Source organism: Macrotis lagotis, chromosome X (assembly GCF_037893015.1).
Source record: "Macrotis lagotis isolate mMagLag1 chromosome X, bilby.v1.9.chrom.fasta, whole genome shotgun sequence".
In the NCBI taxonomy this organism is placed as follows: Eukaryota; Metazoa; Chordata; class Mammalia; order Peramelemorphia; family Peramelidae; genus Macrotis; species Macrotis lagotis.
Genome location: NC_133666.1, coordinates 596,546,579 through 596,568,356, shown reverse-complemented (window position 1 = coordinate 596,568,356; position 21,778 = coordinate 596,546,579). Strand labels below are relative to the sequence as shown.

The 21,778-nt window shown below is 35.1% G+C and overlaps 1 protein-coding gene across 2 annotated transcripts in view; it reads left to right on the top strand.

Moving 5' to 3' along the window:
* ADCY8 (adenylate cyclase 8) overlaps positions 1-21,778 on the top strand; it is a 397,409-nt gene that overhangs the window by 264,673 nt on the left and 110,958 nt on the right. For both annotated transcript variants that reach the window (XM_074202342.1, XM_074202341.1), the window contains 3 exons: positions 6,753-6,954; positions 8,575-8,664; positions 17,462-17,634. In XM_074202342.1, coding sequence (XP_074058443.1) covers positions 6,753-6,954; positions 8,575-8,664; positions 17,462-17,634 — 465 coding nt within the window. The remainder of the gene's footprint in view (positions 1-6,752; positions 6,955-8,574; positions 8,665-17,461; positions 17,635-21,778) is intronic.

Sequence of the window (21,778 nt, the reverse complement as noted above, 5' to 3'; positions counted from 1 at the left end):
CTATCTAAGTGACCCTGGACAAGTCACTTACCCCATTTGCCTCAATATCCTCATTTGTTATTGAGCTGGATAAGGAAATGCCAAACCACTCATTCACAAGGTAAAGGAACTATAAAGGGATATTCTAATCTGATTTTCATTTTCACTAGAAGGAGACTAATTCTGGAGAAGAAATGATAGGAACCCACTAAGAAAATGACATTCCTTTCTAGAATTTGTGATGAAAGAGGAGAATCAATGAGAGAATAATCTATCATGCAAGCTAAATTTGGGAAATTAGATTTCAAAGGGTGCAAAGATAAACTCCCATTAAATAAAATGCTATAGCGGAAGTCAACTCCAGAGATTTGGGATATTATCAAGATCCCTTATTGTATATGCTGATTCCTTTTCTGATGTGGATTGGACTCTTAATTTCTTTGTGGTCTTTTCCAATTCATATTCTGTAAATCACTGCATAATATACCTTCTCAATCTCTTGAAACTTAGAATATAGTAGAGATAATAAGTCATATAAGTAACTATAATATAAGACAAAATGTGAAGTTTCATAGGAGAAAGAAATTCAAATACTTTGTTATCTTTCCTAACCCCCCTTCCCCAATATCACTTATTATTAGCTTTTCTATGTTTATATTCCACCTCTGTGGAATACAAACTCCCAAAGAATAGGAATTATTTTTTTTATTTGTATCATTGTATTCCAGGGACTAGCATGTTTCTTGCACAAAGTAAATACTTAATAATGCTTATCAAATCAATGAAAGAATGAATACATGAATTGACATCTAAATCCAGGATTTGAAGGACAGATAAAATTTAAACTAGAAATTGAGGAAGGGCATTCCAGGCATGAAGAATTGCTTGAGGCGTGCAGATTTGAGAGAGGTGAGTTGTTTCAGTTGGTATAGAGTGTGTTTGGTACATTAAAGGAATAGAATGCAGTAAGGCTAGAAAATTGGACTAGAGCCATCCGATTTTTGGTGTGTCAAGAAAAGAACTTCCACCTCCCTAATTTTCATCTCTACAAAGAACTTTTGAACTAGCTTTATGAGGATGATGATTAAAAGATCAATATGGAAGTAGAAAGGAGTTGGGAGAATCCCTTCTCTCGTATTAAAAATATCATTAAATAATGTCCAGTTTCCTTCAAAATCTTTTTTTAACAGAGATAGGTGATGTTTTTAGAAGGAGATCCCTGAAATCTTATTATTGAGTTGAAAGGCCTTTCTGGTGTTTCATCTTGCTTTGGAAGTGACTGGTTTCTCAAAGGAAGCTCAATTAAGGAATTCCTGGTCAAGTTCTTCCAAACTGGAAAGATTTACCACCCACAGACCAGCCAAGATAAAGGCAAAAAAGATCAGCACTCAAATATTGGACCCCAGATGATGATTTGGTTTTGACCAAAGAAGCCTATGCATCAAATGCAAAATTGAAATGGATTTCAGGTTTATTCAATAATATTCCACTTCTGTAAGAATGGCAAAGGAGGGGCGGCTAGGAGGTACAATGGATAGAGCACCAGCCCTAGAGTCAGGAGGACCTGAGTTCACATCCAGCCTCAGACACTTAATAATTACCTAGCTGTGAGACCTTGGGCAAGTCACTTAACCCCATTGCCTTGCAAAAAAACTAACAATCAGAAAAAATTATGGCAAAGGAATGGCAGAAATGACAAGCAAAAGACAATAGTTTTTAGGCTGCCTATAGATATTAAAGTGCCCAAGTCTCCTTAAGTGCCATGTCGATCTTTTGCTCCTCTAAGAATGTAATCTTTATCTAAAGCCCAATTATTTGAGTCAGCTGGGTGGGGTAGTAGATGTATGAAAGAAAAACTGAGCTCAGGTTCTTCCTCAGATATTTACTATGTGACTTTTCACATGTCCCTTAATCTCTTTTAGGCTCATTTTGTCTTCTGTAAAAGAGGGTAATGATGAACCTACCTTACAAAGTTGTTACATAGTTCAAGTAAAATTATATCAATGCTGATAGTAATAATGAATCTGATGACAATGATGATGTCAATGAAGATTTACCACATTGTTGTAGGAACTGAAGCACTGCCATAATGACTCTAAAGCAATGAAATGATCACAAAAAGAAGTTAAAGCTAAATAGAACACCTCTCAGTCCTTAGAAAAGTGATAAAGAGAATTATTAGAATTGTTTTCCACATATGTTGAGAGGAAACAAAAATTATCACTTCATCAAATGTTTACAATATTTGCTCTAAAGGATGAAAGGGTAAAGACCCTCCTCAGGAGTCAATGAACTTAATTACCATATATAGTTAGTTTATGGCAGTGATATCAAACTAAATTGAAACTAATGATCTCCATGACCTGAATATTGACTTTTTTTAGGTTGTTTTTTTTGGCAAGGCAATGGAGTTAAGTGACTTTTGCCCAGGGCCACACAGCTAGGTAATTATTAAATATCTGAGGCTGGATTTGAATTCAGGTCCTCCTGACTCCAGGTCCGGTGCTCTATCCACTGCACTACCTGAATATTGGCATTTAAAAATATACATTGGCATTATCGATATTTATTGTATTTTTATTTATTTTATTAAATATTCCCCAATGATATTTTAATCTGATTCAGCTGTCAGACCATACACCTGCTTTATATAGGCACAATGAAAGTAGAAATGTGTTTTAAAAGTTGATTTTACATCTAGAACTAAAAGGAGTCAAAAGAAATATAAACTATATAGAAAACAGATTTCTTGAATGTTTCCTTTCAGAGAGTCAAAATTTATTAAAGAAAATAAATAGTAAGTAATATTTATTTTGAAATATAATTCTTATCAATAGGAAACCATCATTTCCACATGTCTAGAGATAGCTAAATGGTGTAGTGAATAAATATTGGACCTGGAGTCAAGAAAGCATGATTTCAAATCTGGTCTTAGATATTTACTAGTACATACCTAGGTTGTTCTTCAGATGGTAGACATGGTCCATTACATATGTCCTAATTGGGAAAAAATTCTAGCTCTTATACTCTGCTGGCATAGGCTCCAAGAATCCAAAAAGAAACAGGGATCCCAAAGTAGATGCTCTCAAAAGACCTCACCCATGAGGGAAAATAGGCCAAAGATTGTTCATTTGTATATATGTGTGTGTATGTGTGTGTGTGTCTGTCTGTCTCTTTCTCTCCCTCTCTCTCTCTCTCTCTCTCTATATATATATATATATATATATATATAATATGTTATGAATATTATTATGAATATTATCATGAATATATATTATTATAATATGAATATATGTGAATTAAGACTCAGTACTAAAAGTACTGAGAATGAAAAAAATAAGAGTAGGAGTATAAATTGCTATTGTTTTTAATCTTTCAGACAAATCCAGGATTAAAAATTGGGGGGGGTGTTGGTTCTATTTCAGGGAGTCATTTATAGTACTACTTCCCATGCATGAGTAGCATGTCTTTATTCATTCATGTGAGTATCTCTTGCTATCTAGTTATGGTCCTAATTTCCTTCATTATTAACTCAAAGAGGTTCAAGACAAGAAGTTAGCAGTTATCTACACAATAACTTTCTTTTCAAATCCTTCTACCTTGTATATAGTAGAGATCCTAAGAAATGGAATTTATACATGTGAGATATGTATTTATGACAGGAAACAGATAGAAAAACAGAGAAAAAGAGAGAAGGAAAGGAGGGATGGGGTGATATATTGAAAGATAGCTAGGGATAGGAGAAAGAGACAAAATGAGGAGATATGGCATTGATATTTTTAGTTTTCTTTTGATCCCATACAATCAGAAACAGCAGCCTCTTCAGGACAATGATAAAAGCATTTCCTTTAAGAGGATCATCATTCCACTCATTTTCTAAGCATACATCTCTTTTAAATTTTAAAAATGCAAACCTAATTCCATTTGTTTTGATTATATTAGAATAGACATTTGTGCTTCAAGTGAATATGTGTATTATAGTGTGCATTCTCATATTTCAGTTTGAAAAGATCCTATTGAAGAAGACAGAAGAGGACTCTTAAGAAATACTTAGAGGATAGGGGTAGCTATGTGGTACAGTGGATAGAGCACCAGCTGTGGAGTCGTGAGGACCTGCCTCAGATGCTTAATAATTGCCTAGCTGTGTGACTTTGGGCAAGTCACTTAACTCATTGTCTTAGAAAAAAAGTAAAAAATATATTAAGAAATGCTTAGAGGGCTAGGCCAGGGCATGTCAGTGGATCTTCAATAGTGAATGAATAGATCTAATTCAATCTGAGAGTTATTAATAACCTAGTAGGAAGTACTCTGGGTATAGTGATTAAAAGGAAATCATCCCTGCCTTCAAAGAGTTTATTTTCTACTGAAGATAGACAACACTAAAAGAGATAAGTAAATGCAACATATTTGGAAAATGAATGAAAATTTTGAGATGTCGAGCACTGATATTGGTGGAAAACTGGTAAGTCCTTTTGTTGGAGGGCAGCACTAGAGCTGACACATGACAGGAGATAAGGCTTCCAAGTGATATAGGTAGGAAATGAATGTTATGGAAGTTATGGAAGAAAACCGATGCAAAAGCAAGTTGAAAAGTCATTTTTAGAGAAAAGCAGATAAGACAATGCGAGTTGGGATAATAAATACATGCAAGAGTTTATTTCTTAATTAAGCAATCACCATGTATTTATTAAGCTTCTACAATACCAAGCACTAGCTATACAAGGAAAAAATTAAATTATCCCTGCCTTCAAGGAGCTCTAGACAAGGAACAGCCCTTAAGTGTAATGGTGAAATTAGGGAGATTTACAGAAAGGAGAGAAGAATGAAGAGCTGGAAAACTAGAGATGAAATATAACTTGATCAAGATTTTCTCCAGGGTTGATACTTTGTATAAATATAAATAGACAGGAATTGGTCAGAATGTTATTAGCTTGTAAAGTCAATGGTTCGACAAAACCAATCCAACTCATTGAGGTATATTGAACTAGCAAGCTATCTATTGTTTTAAAAGAAAACAGTGCTGAACAAAGAATTGAGAGCTCAGGATTCTAGTCCTAGCTCGGGTGCTAGTTAATTATTTTGATCCTGCTTAAAGTCACCCGTCTCTTTGGACCTTAATTTCCTCAGGTATAAAATAAAGCATTCTATTTGATAATTGCTAAAGCCCCTTCCATCCGTGACACTCTGAATAACTAAGTAAACCAGTTACTTTGGTTTCTTTAAAACAGAAAGTATAGATTGTTTCCATTATTTAGTACATATATATATATGTATATTTATATATATATATACATATATATATATATATATATATATATATATATATATATATATGAAGGTTCTTTTTAAGTTGTGAACACATAAGAAAGGAGTTCCAGTATTGGAGATCATTGAGAGACCACTAAGCAGGCAGCAGGGTGTTAGTAGAAAAATGACTGGGATGTGAATCATGAGGTTCAAATTCTACCTTATCAATATAATCTTTCATAAGTAGTATATCCTTCCTGGACTTTATTGTTCCCATCTGTAATATGAAGAGTGCCAATTTCTCAGTAAGTAAGCATTTATTAAGAGCATTAATAACAAGCACTGTGCTAAATTCTGATTTTAAAAAGAAAGGCAAGAAAAGAAAAAAACAACCACTTCATCTCTACCTTCAAAGTCTGTTAGAAGAAATAACATACAGACAACCATGTTCAAAAAGAGAGACACAAGGTATGCTGAGAATAATCTCAGAGAGAGAAAGCACTAAGATTAAAGAAGGCTAGGAAAGGCTTCTCACAGAAGGTAAGACTGTAGCTAAGAGTTGAAGACAGAAAATTAGCAGGTGAAGACAAGGAGAGGAAAGAGTCCCAGGCTTGAGACACAGCCAGTGAAAATTCCTGGAGTCAAGCTATAAATAATCTCAAATGTCTTTTTTCAGTTCCAGTTGCTAAAAACATAAGACAAGGTTTTATCTAAGGGTTTCTTCAATCTTAACATTCTGCTTTGAAAAACAAGGGATTTAAATAACAGGATTGTAATTGAGTTTTCCAAAGTAAGGAAATGGATAAACCTCTCTCAGTGGTTCTACTTTCATAGAACATCAGCACCTGAGCAAAGTGCAAAAGTACCAAGAGTCAACTATTATCCTGTCCAGATGAAGGCAGTAAACAAACCCATCAGGTGAACGAACTGCAAAATGTGTCAAGAGTTTTCCATCTGTCTTCACCCCTGACCCACCTAAGGAACCAGATTTTGTTGAGGGCCTTCAAACATCTATAGGCACAATTAGATGACTAGGATTTTGCTATGGGAAAATCTATACTTCCATCTGTGACAAAAATAGAGAGGTCCAGGCATAGAGTTCAGATTTCAGCATCTGAGTAGGTTGAGGCTGAAAGTGCATTATAAGCCCCACATTTTGGGGCAAAGGGCATTTCTCCAGCTCCTGCAGCTAGGATATTGAGATAATCATCTCAGCAAAATGTTGCCTTGGCAGCCGTTGCCTAGTGAGTTGAACCAATGAAAAGATGAGAGGGAAAAAAATGAGCAGATGCAATAAATCTAAACAAATATTTAGTTTTCATGGCAAAATATTTAACATGGGGAGAACATTTTCAACCTAAAGATTACCCAAGTCTGTTTTCTACTATTAGCTGCTTCTTGAATAAAGCATAAATGAAAAATGTTTGAGTCCCAGGAGAAGGAAATACTTAGTGAGACAACTGGTAATACTTACCAAGAAGAGTTGACTAACATTAAATCACCCAGTATTCTGTTCTTCTTTGCAGGATGATGCCAATGGTCATTCAATTTTCACTCCTGATCATGCTACACTCGGCGCTTGTTCTTATCACCACAGCAGAGGATTATAAATGTTTACCACTTGTGCTGCGGAAAACTTGCTGTTGGATTAATGAGACCTATCTGGCCAGAAATGTTATCATCTTTGCCTCCATCTTGATTAATTTCCTTGGTGCCATCCTAAATATTGTAAGCATCATTAAGCTTTGGAGACAGAGTTGTCTAGTTTAAAGGTTAAGAAAGCTTCCATATTTTACAGATTTCTCTATCCCTTTCACAAAAAAGACTGATGGTCATATTCCTGAACTAACTCCACCTTACCTTAGGGAGGGAGGACTAAGGAATAGAGGGAGTTATACAATCAAATGTTATTAAATCTGTAGTCCCTCAATGGTAGCCATAATTCCCTATAGGGCACTCTCTATTTGTTATCTTTCCATCCAAAGAGATTATCTTTTGGGTACCACTGCTAGCCAATTAGTTTATTATTATTATTATTATGTGAAATTCCAAGAATCAACTATTAAAATTAGAATGCACTCCAACATAAATTCATTTCCATACTTGGAATATTTGTCATTTCTTAGTCAAATTGATATATTAGATTTTAAGAATTTTACTAATTCTGACTAAAATACAAGCATTATAATTTTTGGTGATTATTTTGCACAAAGATACATTTTGAGTTTTCTGGTATAGATTTTAGGGATGATTATTTTAGACCATAGGTAGAAAGTTGGTACTTTAAGTGGCAATTTAGGCCATTCTCATGCCATTGAATAGAATCATAGATCTCTTAAGTGTTGAAAGGTGTTTCAACATTCATTTGGTATGACCTTTACTTGATGGTGTGATACACTTAGTATTCTTGATTTGTGGTCATTTAAGCTTTGGCTGGATACTTCTAGTGATGAGGAGCTTCACAGGGCAAGTATATTCTGCCTATTTGTAAATGGAGGAGATTGGATTAGAATTGGTGATCTTTCCTTCCAACACCAAACTTCTATAACCATGAGACAAATTATTTTATTTTCATATAGTTCTAATTCTTAGGAAACTCTTACCTGAGGGAAGCTGTGGCTTGCCTTCTGATTTTTTGGTCCTTTATCTCTGGAGTCAAAAATCATTAACTGCAGAAAAATTCTCCAATTTTCCTTATATCTTAGAAAATATGATCACTGATATTTAAAGAAACAATCTCATAAACCATCTAATATAACCCTTATATTTGGAAAAGATTCCTTCCTAAAGCATAAGTAATAAGTGCATATAGCCCTAGCATGAAGACTTTTCCATTTCTTTCAAAAAAGCACTAAAGGTTGGACTCTTCCAGCTCTCACAGATTATATAATATATTCTATAGTCTAAAGTTCCCTCCCTCTTGAATAGTCTATTGTGCTATACATTTTTAGCATACTCTAAGTCTGTTCTGAGGTCCATCCAAGTTCTGGTTTATGTTCTGTATTCTAAAATAATGTACCCTAAAATCCTTTATATCTATGACAGCCTATTATAATCTATGTTTTAATATTATATGTTTATTTCCAATATGATATTCTCTATTTTACCATTCTATATTCCAAGATCCCTTTTAGCTCTAACCTTCTGAGCTCTGTGTGATAACATTTACCTATCCTAATACTCTATAGTTCCTATGATTCTTTAAATAGTTGGCATTCTAGCAGAGTCTGTGGCCAAACATCTGGTCTCTCCTAGGGTATTCATTTAAGAACAGCTAATAGCACTCTGTATAGTCTCACTCTTGCTCACTGACTTAGTGTTCCTGTTTTTGTTTGTTTTTATATCCAGCTGTGGTGTGATTTTGACAAGTCAATACCCTTGAAGAACCAGACTTCCAATTCCTCGGCTGTGTTTACAGATATCTGCTCATACCCAGAGGTATATATATATATATATATATATATAAGTTCCCTTTGGCAAAACTTGGGCATAGTTAATTCAACATGACTCTCTTTTTAGATGAGTACATTTAATGGACATGGCTCCAGGAAATAAGCCAGTAAGTCTCTCTTACTAAAAAAGCAGAGCTAAATTTAAAGTGAAGGAGAGAAAATAAAAATAGAGAAGGGTCATACTGACTATATGGCCACAGGAAAATCTCCCAATATGAGGAGAAACTCTGGTAGACTTATTAAAAACATTGTTCACCTAATAACAGCAACTATTGGTGCCACTAGGAACTTGGGAGGCCAAATAACCAACCCCACTCATTTTACACAATAGAAAACTGAGATCCAGGCAGGTGAAATACTTATAATAGCTCATATGTACAAAGTTCTGTATAGTTACAAAAAACTTTTATCTATTACCAATTCACATTAATATTTTGTTCCAAGGTTAGTTAAGTACTTTTCCTTGCAACAATGTTATGAGTTAGGTGGAATGGATAGGATGGGAATTGAACTCAGGAAGGCTTAAGTTCTAATCCTGTCTCAGAATCTTACGACTTCTGTAACTCTGGGCAAATCACATTAAACTTTTTTTTGGCCTCAGTTTCTTTATCTATAAAATGAGAGGAGGAATAGCACCTACGTCACAGAGTGAAGGAGCAAAGGAGATAATATATGTAAAAATTTTGCAAATCCTGAAGCACTACACAATATCTATTTGCATAAATATGCTTACATTTTACAGATGAGAAAACAGATTCTGAGTGATTGTGACTTGCCCAAGTCATCCTATCAGTAATAGAAGTGGACCTGATATAAGGCACAATGAGAAAGGAGCAGAATGTTTCTGGGAATACAAGGTAGTCACATTTGACTGGGTTGTGGAGTAGATGGCTAAGAATAGTTAAGATAAGACTAAAAATCATAAACTTTCTGGGCTAAATTTTTATCTGTTTTGCTCTCCAATATGTGTGAACTACTATATCACATAGGTTTTAAGGAGAATTAAGAGCCAGGATAAAATGGAGAAATAAGAGAAAAGGGCTTCCATGGAAACTTTATCAGATGTCCAGTGATTATATGTCTTATTAGAATAGACCAACAGTTGACCATAGTGATACTTGCTTATCACTTCAGAAGCTGAAAAGCTAGAACTGATAGATTGCTTAAATTCAAGAATTTTAAGCTGCAGTGGGGCTAAAACTACTAATTATCCACATTAAATCTGGCATCTATGTGTTAAAGCCATATTTGCAGGTATATTCACTGGGATGCTAAGGAAGGACAAATTGACCTAGGTATGAAATGAAGTAGGTCAAATTTTCTGTACCAGTCATTTGGGGATTGCACCTGTGAAAGCTCATTGCCCTTTCAGACCAGGCAAGATATAGAGATCCTACCTCCAAAGGGAGAGTTGGGGGGGGGGTCAGGAAAAGGGAATATCCAGTGGGAGGATATTTGACCAAAGAACCATGTAGGACATAGAATAATTATGTGATGCTCCAACCAATCTCCACAGAGAGATTTTTTTCAAGACTCCCCCCATGACTTCTTGGAATTATAGAACAAGCCTAAAGAACATGCTGTGACAAAGATATCCCTTTGAAGTTCCTCTTAAGTTCCAAGGGCATACATGAATATATCTGATGAGATCATACATACATACATATTTGTAGGGGAAGGATGAGGATTAGGTTGAATGAGCCTCTAGATCCTAGAAGTCATATTGACAGGTGGTAACAACCACCCCCTTTCTTCTGAATTATTCCAAACCAGAAAATGGCAGAGAGCAGGAAACTATCCCCCTCAGTAGTAATGCCACCAGAGCTTTGCAATAGCTGGATGTAGTCTGTGGGGGGGCAGGGGTTAGAAGGGGTGATGTTCTGGCTATGACACTGTGAGAAAAGGAGAGGAACTGGCTTAGGGATAGCCTTTCATTAATTCTGTTTTATAAACATTCACCAAATTTTTGTTCAATTATATTCCCTGTCTCTCTCCTCTATCAATTCCAGAACTATTCACTCCACAAAGAAATGATTAATCAACGTTGAGTGAATTAATGGACAAAGTTTAGGGATAGTGGGATATTTCTAACATTCAAAAGAAATAAAAAGGGATAACCTCTGCTAAACATAAGGAGTTTTAAGATTTCCATTGATTTTCCATTATTGGAAGGTAGTGGCATGTGTGTGTGTGTGTGTGTGTGTGTTTGTGTGTGTGTGTGAAAGAGAGAGAAAGGTAGATACATAGATTCATATATAAATACAAATATACAGGCAGACAGACAGACAGATAGATTTCAATGTGCTTCTTTATCTCTTAACTTGATTTTTATAGAATTCTTTGATCTCATGCATATCTAAGTGATATTGTGGAATGGTACTGACTTGCTTGTTCCACATGTGGATTAAAAATGAGCTCATTAATTGTTCCAATTAATTAATTGTTCAAAGAGAGTTAATAGTGGAAAGAGATGGAAATTTAGGGACATCTAAAATTAGGGCACCATCACTGATTGAATGTGTGACCTGAGGCAAAGCACTTTAACTTTATAGAACCAGTTTATTCATCTACAAAATGGTGATCCTATTACTTACAATACCCAGTGAACAAAAAATAGGAACAACTGAAAATGGCAAACTTAAATTTGATGGAAGGGAATTCTCCCTCCTAGTTTGAGCTACTACAAAGTGGACTGAAAATCCTCAGAAGATGGGCACTATCTCACTAGAACTCTTCAAGCAGAGGCTGAATGAACATAGAAGCAGAACCTCAAAGTTGCAATGTATTTTGGCTGCTATCAAGTGCAACCCATACACACCAACAACACTACCAACAAGTAGTCATCTAACCCCTGCTTTAAGGCATTTAATGAAGAGGAGCTCACTATCTCTGGAGGTTTTTCCTTTCACTTTGGGCCAGCTTAATTGTTAATAGATCTTTCTTGCTTTTTAGCCTAAACTCACTTTTTTTGCAACTTCTACTCAGTACTCTCAGGGGGCAAAAAGAACATATCTAATCCTATCCCTATACAACAATCCTTCAGATATTTGAAGATAGTTTTCATACTGCACCCTCATTCCCCATATCTTTTCTTCTCCAAGTTCATGTTCACATGTACATTTCCTTCAACCAGTTCTCATAGGCTATGGATTCAAGGTTCTTCAATATCCTGATTGCTTTCCTCTGTATACTCTCTAGCATATCAATGTTCTTCTCAAACTGTTACACCCCATGTGGTCTGACCTAGAATTTAGATTTCCTTAGCTCTGTTTGATTCCAGACATGAGTCTGACAGCCAATCATGTAGGTTATCAAAGGTTAGACTGAGAATTAATCAGGTGGATAAATTTCCTATTAGAAAAACAGCATAATGGGGAAACTGAGTCTAGAAAAACCTATTTTAGACCTCGCCAAGGTCATACCCTCAATTTTTCTTATGGCTAGACATCCACTTGTTATAATCCTCAAACTGTAATACATATCATTTTCTACTTTGGATTTCAAGACATTTCAGATGAAGATTCCTTTAACCAAATTTTAAACAGTAGTAAATTATAGTCCCAAGAATTCATACTGTAAAAACAGGCTTTAATATTCATTTTTAAAACATTTGAGTTCTGAATTCTCTTCCTTTTAAACCTTCTCCCCCTCCCCCAATTGAGAAAGCTACTTATTTGATTAAGGTTAAAAATGTGAAATGATGCACGAAATTACTATATTAGTCATGTGCTGAAAGTAAACATAGCGCCTCCCCCAAAAAAATAAAAGAGAAAGCTCAAGAAAAATAAAGGAAAAAATATACTTCAATCTGCATTCAGACAGCATTAGCTCTATCTTTAAGAATAGAAACTATACTTTATCATGCCCTTCAGAGTTGTCTTGAGTCATAGCATTGCTCAGAAAGGTAAGCCATTCCTTGTTGAATATTTCTGTTACTTTGTATATAGTACATTTTCCATTGCATCTGCTCATGTTAAGTCTTTCCAGGTTTTACTGAGAGCATCCTGTTCATCATTTCTTATGGCAGAATAGCATTCAATCATAATCACGTGACATAATTTGAAGTTGCCATTCCCCAACTGATGGCCATTTCCTCAATTTCCAGTTACTTATCACCAAAAAAGAGCTGCTGTGAATTTTCTTATACACACAGACACTTTTCCTTTTCGTTTTTCCATCTCTTCTGGAATATAGCCTTGATAATGGCATTGCTAAGTCAAAGATCATGCATGGTTTTTATAGCCCTTTGGGACAAGTTCCAAATTTCTTTATAGACTTGAAGAATTATTTTTACAACTCTTGTAACAGGCATTAATATCTCATTTTCCCAGCATCCCCTCTAACAGTTGTCATTTTCTCTTTCTGTCCTATTACCTAAACTAATAGGTATAAGATAGTACCTCAGAATCATTTCAATATGCATTTCTCCAATCAATAGTGAATTAGAACATTTTAATATGGCTATAGATAGCATTGATAACCTTATCTAAAAATTATTCATATCTTTTAATCATTTATCAATTGGGGAATGACTCATATTTTTATAAATTTGACTTTTCTATGTTTGAGAAATGAGGTCTTTATCGGAGAAACTTGTTTCAGTATTTTTTTCAGTTATTATTGCTAATTGTATTTCCCTCCATTGTATTCTTTCACTCCAGTTTATTCTATTCTCTCTCCTCCCTTTCACTCTGGTCTTCAAAAGTGTTTTGCATCTGACTTCCGCCTCCTACAATTTGCCCTCTCTTCTATTATTTTCTCCGATTCCCTTCCCTTCCTACTTTCCTCTAGGGAAGACAGATTTCCACAAACAATTTCCTGTGTATGTTATCCCTCTCTGAGTCAATTTTGATGAGAGTAAAGCCCACTCACTCCCCTCAACTCCCCCCTCTCCCAATCCACTGAAAAAGCTTTTTATTATCTCTTTTATATGAAATAACTTACACCATCCTACCTCCCCCTTTCCCCTTTGTTCCACTCTCACCCTTTAACTCCATCTTTTTAAAATACTATCTTTTCATATTCAACTTCCACCTATGCTTTATCTAATTGTTCTAATAAATGAGAAAGTTTATAGGAGTTTTCAGTATTATCTTCCCATGCAGTAATATAAGAAGTTCAGCAATATTAAGTCCCTTATTATTTGCCTTTTCTTGTTTACCTTTTTATGCTTCACCTGCATCTCTTATTTGAAGACTAACTTTTCTATTCAGCTCTGTTCTTTTCAGCAGGAATGTTTTTAGGTTCCCTATTTCATTGAATATCCATTTTTTCCACTCTCAAACAAGTGCAGTAGATTTTTTTCCTACTGATTTTCTGAGCTGTCCTTGGTGATATTTGGGTTGAGAGGTCTGAAAAATCACCACTCCTCTCACTGACCCAGTTGTCTCGTTGTCTGTTTCTGGATTGCTTAGGCTGGTGGACACTGATGTGGCCCACTCTGCACTGTGTGCTCCTCTGGTGTCACAGACACTTCCTGCCAGATCTTCCTGGTTGAACTTCCAAGTTTGGGACTGAAAATTGTTTAACTCTGTCCTTTTGTAGATTCTGATATTCTATAATAATCAGCATCATTATTTAAAGGTATTTGGAATAGTTTAGAGTAGAAATCCTGCAATTCCCTGGTTTTACTCAACTACCTTGACTCCACCCTTCTCCCAAGAATTTTTACCTCAAATGACAAAATTTCACTAATCACAGCAGCACTGGAATATCACTAACTTCTTATAGCTCCCTACCAGCTACATTTAATTTAATTTAACTTTTATTAGAAAAATAATAATAACACACAATAATATACATCTAAAACATGAAACAAAATCTGTTACCAGTCAGATGATGTCAATTCAGTCAAATGCATTTCAAATTATAGATAATCATCAATCTTACTCCCATTGGCATTTTATGCTAATTACATCAGAAATTCATCATGCAATTATATTTAACAAAACTCCGTTACTTTGCTCCTATTCTGATCTGGGTTCCAGTCCTGCTGTAGGGGAACAGGGACCCTCTTCACAGTTTCAGGACAGAAAGAAGCTTAAGGTAACCCACAGATCAGAGCACAGGCTAGGAGAGTAGTCAAAATTTCTCCTTAAATCATAAGACCTTGGAAGAATTGAAAATTTGCAGGAGTCTAGAAGTCTCTCTGAAAAGAATTGCAAAAAAAATTCAGTTACATAATAACAATAGTCAACAATCATATTACCATTTTCCACAATCATTATATCTCTTCGATCCTCACAACAATCCTGGGAGATATACACCATTATTATTTACCTCTTTACAGCTAAGAATATTGAGGTAAGTAGAAATAATGTAATTTTTTTTGAGACCTGAATGTAACTCAGGTTTCCCTGCAAAATTTTTTTGAAACTTGAATGTAAGTCAGGTTTCCCTGCAAATTTTTTTTGTCCAACACTTTTATTTGGGAACTTGTCTGAGATGAGGAGTTTTAACGTGATCAGAGTGGGAGAGGCCCTGTGCTAGTGAAATCACACAGGATGATATCTGGTGAACTGGAGTAGGAGTCAGAGCAGAAAGACTAATGTAATAAGGGTCAGCTGACTGGGGTCAGGGAATCCCAGATCTGGGATAAGAATCAGAAAGAGAATCTCTGAGCTGGGTGGGAGGGGATTCTGAGGGTTACTGATTTAATTTATTTTCTCTTTTCATGGTCAAGGAAGGGTTAAGTACCAGGTAAATTGAAACCACATTCCTATTTTTTTTCTTGACTCTGTGATTACTTTCAAACTGACTTCCCTCATTACACTACAACAAGATATACTTATTGATCTTTGGGAGGGGGGGTGATGGGGGGGTGTTGTGAGTGGAATTATCTAAGTTCAATATACCCTGAAAACTTTTTCAGAATTAAATGCTTATTTTCCTTAAAACAAATTCTACATAAGTAATGAGTATTTGAATCATGAAGCATTAATTTTAAATTCTATCTCCAATGTTTGCTAGTTCTCTGATCCTTCCAAAGTCATTTATTTTTTTTTCAAGAAAATCTCAGGTACTCATCTACTTTATAAGAAATTGGTTGTGATAAAAGGAGTTTCTCACATTATGAGTCTATAGACACATTATTAATTCAAGAAATATTGGACTTTTGGTAGTCTTATTGAATATGGCATATCATATGATGAATAATGAAGAATTAATATTCATTTGCATATTGATAAATGTCATATAGCATTCATTCTGAGCTTTGTACTGAGAAGAAATATTGAATTAAAAACTTGCAGAGATGAGAGGAAGGATTTTTATCTACAAGGATTTTATCTACATTCCCATGACAATAAGAATGATTCTTATTGATGACAAAAGGTTAATCACTCTTGTTGATAACAAAAGAGAAAATAGAGCTCCTAGAGGATAGGAAAAAAGAATGGAATCAATGATACAAGTGAAAGAGTATGCCTTACCAAAGTGATAGAAATGCCATATCTACTTCCTCTTCTCCTGCTAAATGGGAGAAGACTAATGATGAGGTAGAAAAATTTTGAGGACTGAGGAAAGAGCATGAGAGAGATCTTAGTTTCATTCTTTTCTATATAATGGTGAGTGAGATCATCCATTGAGAGTCAAAAAGATGGATATCAAGCACTTGAAAAAAGATAAGATTTTTTTTAAAGCTGCTGTAGGATATGTGATAGGAAATTGAATAAAATGTCTATAATGGACTAGCTAAAATTAGATAAGATTAATTTTTAATGGATGTGTCTCCATGGTTTCATAATTTGCAGGTGAGCAGGGGGAGAGAAAGAAGGCAGTTGACAGAAATATAGAAAGCAGAGTATAACAATGGGGAAAGGGGGATTAAGGCTAAGTATGGTGCCTAGTTAGACTTATTAATCACATAGGTAAGACTATGATGGTATGATTGACTAAGCAAGGTCCAATTGCCAAACTAGAAATTACAAGTAAGATTGAAGCATGCATAGACATCCAAAAGCAATGGCAAGAGAAGAACTGTTAAGGTAAAAGAAAGTGTGATCCGAGAAAGAAATTTTAGATGTCAAGATATGAGAATCAGAAAAGTTTAGGATAACAGTGAGGGCAACATTTTGATTCAGAAGTCATGGGCATTAGAGAAACTGGTGGCAGGTGTTCAATGAGACATCAATGTGACTATTGAAATCATGATGGATGAAGTCAGGTGTTGGAATAAAGAGGAATATTGTGAGCCATTTCCTAACCTCATTAATAAAGGAGGTAAAGTTACCTAGATACTGACAGGTGACAGAAATAAGAATTTTGATAGAAATAGTAATCTAATTAAGAGCTACACCTTGAAATCCAGGATTTCGATCCAAGCTTGGCCACCATATGTGGATAACCTTGAACAAATCACTACACCTTATTGTGTCTCAATTATCTTTATTGTAAAATGATAGGCATGAACTCGATAACCTCCCAAGTAGTGTCTAACTTTGAAACTCTATAATTCTATGATTTTAAATCTTTCTAGAGCATCAGGATTAGGCTGTGAGGAAAGCAGAAGATAAGGGGGATGCCAAAAAGGTAGAAGAAACTAAAAAGACCCATTTATGGGTATATATCACCAATTTATTAAACAAGTTTCAATTTCATACAGAAGGCACTGAAATCTAATGTGATCTCCTTAAGGAGATTAATCATCTGTGACATTTTACTATTATATATATATATATATATAAATATATATATATATAGATAGATAGATAGATATAGATATATTAGCCCTGAATATTCCTACTCATATGACTACTGAATTTGATCATCTCTTCTGTCTCTAGTATTTCGTCTTCACGGGTGTGTTGGCCATGGTAACCTGTGCAGTTTTCCTGCGACTTAACTCTGTCCTGAAGCTGGCTGTGTTGCTGATTATGATTGCAATCTATTCTCTGCTGATGGAAACCATTTATGCTTCCCTCTTTCTGCACTATGACAAATTTAATCATGATGGAGAGTAAGTGTTCATTAATCTCATGTTTTCTGAATGGTCTTTCTGTTGGACTTGCTAGATTTTTAAAGGTTAGTCTGAATATTCCCTCTGATAGACAGTCATGTGTATACAGTAAATGTTTTCTAAACATATGAAAGATGGTGGATGGAATAAGAAGGTCTGCATTCTGCATTGGATGTTTTATGAGTAGACCTGGAACAGTGACACATAACAGCAAGAAAAGCTGAATAGCTTCACTCCATGCAGCATAGAAACTTGAAGGGTAGGAAATTTATAGTTGGATAAGGAGAGGACAATATAATGGTTAGGACACCTAATGTGGTCTGGAGATAAATAATTACAAGTAATAGTTACAATTATTAGTGGGCTTATTCCAATGGTTGGTTGGTTCTTATCCTTCGTTATCGAAGGAATCACTGCTTGAGACAAATGACATTATGTCCTACTGTGGCTGATCAGACCAATTAAGCTTGGAATACCACAGGTCAGGCACAAATAGTCTTTGTGAACACCTCCAGTGGGTACTCTAAATTTATGATGTCACTTTTCCTTTAAGCTGCTTCAATTCTGCCTTTCTCATAGAGTGCAGCTCCCTCACTGATGAGGGCATGCCATGCTGGGCAGTCCTGGGCCAGTGTCTCCCATGCTGTATAATCAATTCTAAAGTTCTTCAATGAGACCTTCAGAGTGTTTCAATATTGCTTCTTCTGACTCCCTTGTGAGCACTTGTCCTGTGTGAGTTCTCCATAAAATAGTTTTTTGGGGGAAGTGTACATCTGGTATTACAACAATGTGTCCAGACCATCCAGTTGCCCCTCTCTGTAGTAATGTTGGAATGCTAGGCAATTTAGCTTGAGGAAGAACCATAGTGTCTGGTATATTCTCCTGCCTTCTTCCGATGATCTGAGTCTGACTACAAGAGTCCTAAGTAAATTATATCATTTAGGTGCTGTGTAGTAGCAAAAATTGCAAATACACATTTGTTCCAAGTACAAAGTATATATACTCTGGAATTTTCTGGAGTTAGTCCTACTTTTTTTTGGGGGGGGGTTGCAAATCAATGGAATTAAGTGATTTTTTGCAGAAGATCATATAGCTGGGTAATTATTAAGTATCTGAGGTTGTATTTGAACTCAGACCCTCCTGACATGAGGGTCTGTGCTCTATCCACTGCACCACATAGTAGCGCCTGTCCTACATTTTTATATTCTCTGGAACAAAAGGGTTTTAAGAAGCCTCACTTGTAGGTCTTCTCTGTCTTTGAACTATAGGAGTAGCTGAGTTGGAAATCTTGGGTCACTTGATCATGAGTGGAATGCCAATTTTCTGCTTAGTGAATGCCTGAGTAAACTTGTTGGGAATCTTCCTTTCATTCTAACAGAGGAACAGCATCAATGAGATGCATCTCTTAGAATTCATGGACAAATCCAGCAAAAACACAATACACCTATACCTGCTTTACTATATAAGATTCTAGTGTCCACTTCAAAATAGTTTTAATAAAACTATAAAGCATATCTAAAGATAAGTAACTTTGGATGATCTAGTAAGATCATAAAAGGGAAATAATCTCCATATGACAAGATTAATATCTAAGTTGGATGAATAAAGGCTGAGGAGAGATTTTTTAGGATTTTTGTTCAAATTCTGACTCAGAAGTATAACCAGGTAATCACTTATTTTTTGAGCTTCACTTTCTCCATTTCTAAAGTTGGAAATATATTAATTATACCACTTAACTCAGAGTTGTTTAAATGTATGGTTTAATTTTCTTGCTATCCTGGTGTTTAAGGAGCTACATTCATGCTCTGATTTTCTTTTTTTGATAACTAGTGGCTCTGACCACAAATTCTTCCATAAGATTATAGGATCACAGATTTAGAGCAGGGAAGTCTGGCAAGTTCCATTTAATTTTCTCTTGTATACCCGAAGAAACTGTATAACTTCCTAGAAGCATGATTCTCCCAAGTCATTTAATTTCTCTGAACCTAGAAATGATAATATTTCAGTTGCCTACTTTATGGAGTCATATTTAGGAGCTATCAGACAGAGAAGAGTTTATGCAAAATTTAAAGCATTATAGCAATGTCAGTTAAGTAGTGGAGTAAAGTGGAGTCCTTAGAGTCAGGAATATGAGGTTTCATCCCTTCTCTAATATACTAGCTATGTGAACCCGGGCAAGTAAATTAGCCTTCATTCCCTGGTAACTCTAGAACAGTACATTGCAGAGCACATGCCAAAATGGATTGGTAGAGGGAGGTTTTTTTGGGGGGGTTGTTTTTGTTTTATTGGTTTTTACTGGAAGTTCCTTCACCAATGAAATCACAGGTCTGGGACAAAAATAAAATTATTATTAGAACTTATCAAACTTTATTCATCCTCAACATAGCCCTTTAGAATTCAGTTACCTTCACATAACAATGAGGCATCAAAAAAGACCTTAATGGAAGAATAACAATAATGATGTTGATAAAGCATAAATGATTTTAATTGTTTGTAAATATACTCTTGTACACCAATTCATCAAAGAAGAGAACTAGAAGATAAACCTTGAGATTTAAACCAGAGCTTTTGGGATAAGCAACAGGAATTTCTTCTTTGCAAAGTAGGTACTAAATATTCTACAAAAACTAAAAAGTATCAATAGAGTTTAGATAAAGTCATTCCTAATTACTTTACTTTTTGGTCATAGGAAGAGTAGGAAACCAAAAAGTAAGAGATCTAGGTCCTTACCCTCTATGCTACTTGCTAACTCTATGACCTTGAGTAAATCATTTTGATCCTGTATTTCCTCATGTGTCAAATTACAGGTTGGATTCAAGGCTTTTCAGCAATTAAATGCAAAGATTGTTTTCAACATTCATTCATTTGCAATGTACAGAGCAATAACGCCCTAATATTTATATACCGTAACTTGTTCAGCCATTCTCCAATTGATGGACATCCCCTCAATTCCCAATTATTTGCTCTACAAAAAGAGCTGCTATAAATTTTTGAACAAGTGAATCTTTTGGGGACATATACCTATTAGTGATATTTCTGGATCAAAGGGTGTGCATAGTTTTATTGCCCATTGAGCATAGTTCTAAATTGTTTCCAGAATGATTGGATCAGTTCACACCAATAGTGCATTAGTGTCTCAATTTTTCCACATCTTCTCCAACATTGATCATTTCTTTTTTTGTGTCATGTTAGTCAATCAGTCAGGTATGAGGTAGGACCTTAGAGTTGTTTTAATTTAGCTTTCTCTAATCAATAATTATTTAGAGGGTTTTTTTCATTTGAAAACTGCCTATTCATATCCTTTGACCATTTATTACTTGGAGAATGACTTGCTCAATGGTCGTGTGAATTGTGATCTAATTCTGTAGTTCAAGATTCATCTAGAATTCTAAAACTTAAATTCTTGTTTGGAGTAATAGTTCTACCTCAAGAAGTGATTAAGTCCCCATCACTTTCTGTCTTTGACAATAGCTCTATGATGGTTTATCAGATATTCTGTAAAGAATATTTCTTTTAAAGATTAAATTGATCACGATATGGAAAAGGGAAAGATCATTGATCTTTTAGTTTAAAGGTAATCTGGTCCAATTGACAGATGAGGAAACTGCAGCTTGGAGAAGTTAAAACTACTTGCTCTTGACCACATAGGAACTAAGTGGCAGATGTGGGATTTTTGTCCATATCTTCCTGACTCAATCTTTAGAAGTTTATTCACATTCTGAAATTGGGATGTTTGAGATACTTTGAGTTCACAAGAAACTAAAGCAGCTACACAATCACATAAAAAGGATTGAGGGAGGTAAGAAAAGGGAGATAAAATCTGGGCAAATCATTTGTTCTCCTACAACTTCAGTTTCCTCCTCTTCAAAATGAATTGTTCAGATTAAATCATCTTTAAGGTATGTTCAGATTTGACAGTTCTCTGTTTTTTGAATATTTGTGTAAAATTCTACTTTATGATCATATTAAAAGTAGGCCACCTCCTAGCTACCTCCTAAGAAATGGCATTTCATTCCCTAGAGTTCTTGAATATTCAGTACTAGAAAGAGGTTCATGTAATTATTCAGTTTCTCAGCAGTGGAATTTAATGCTAGTCTCTTATTTGGGATCCACATGAAAACTAGTCATTAAATTCTCTTCCATG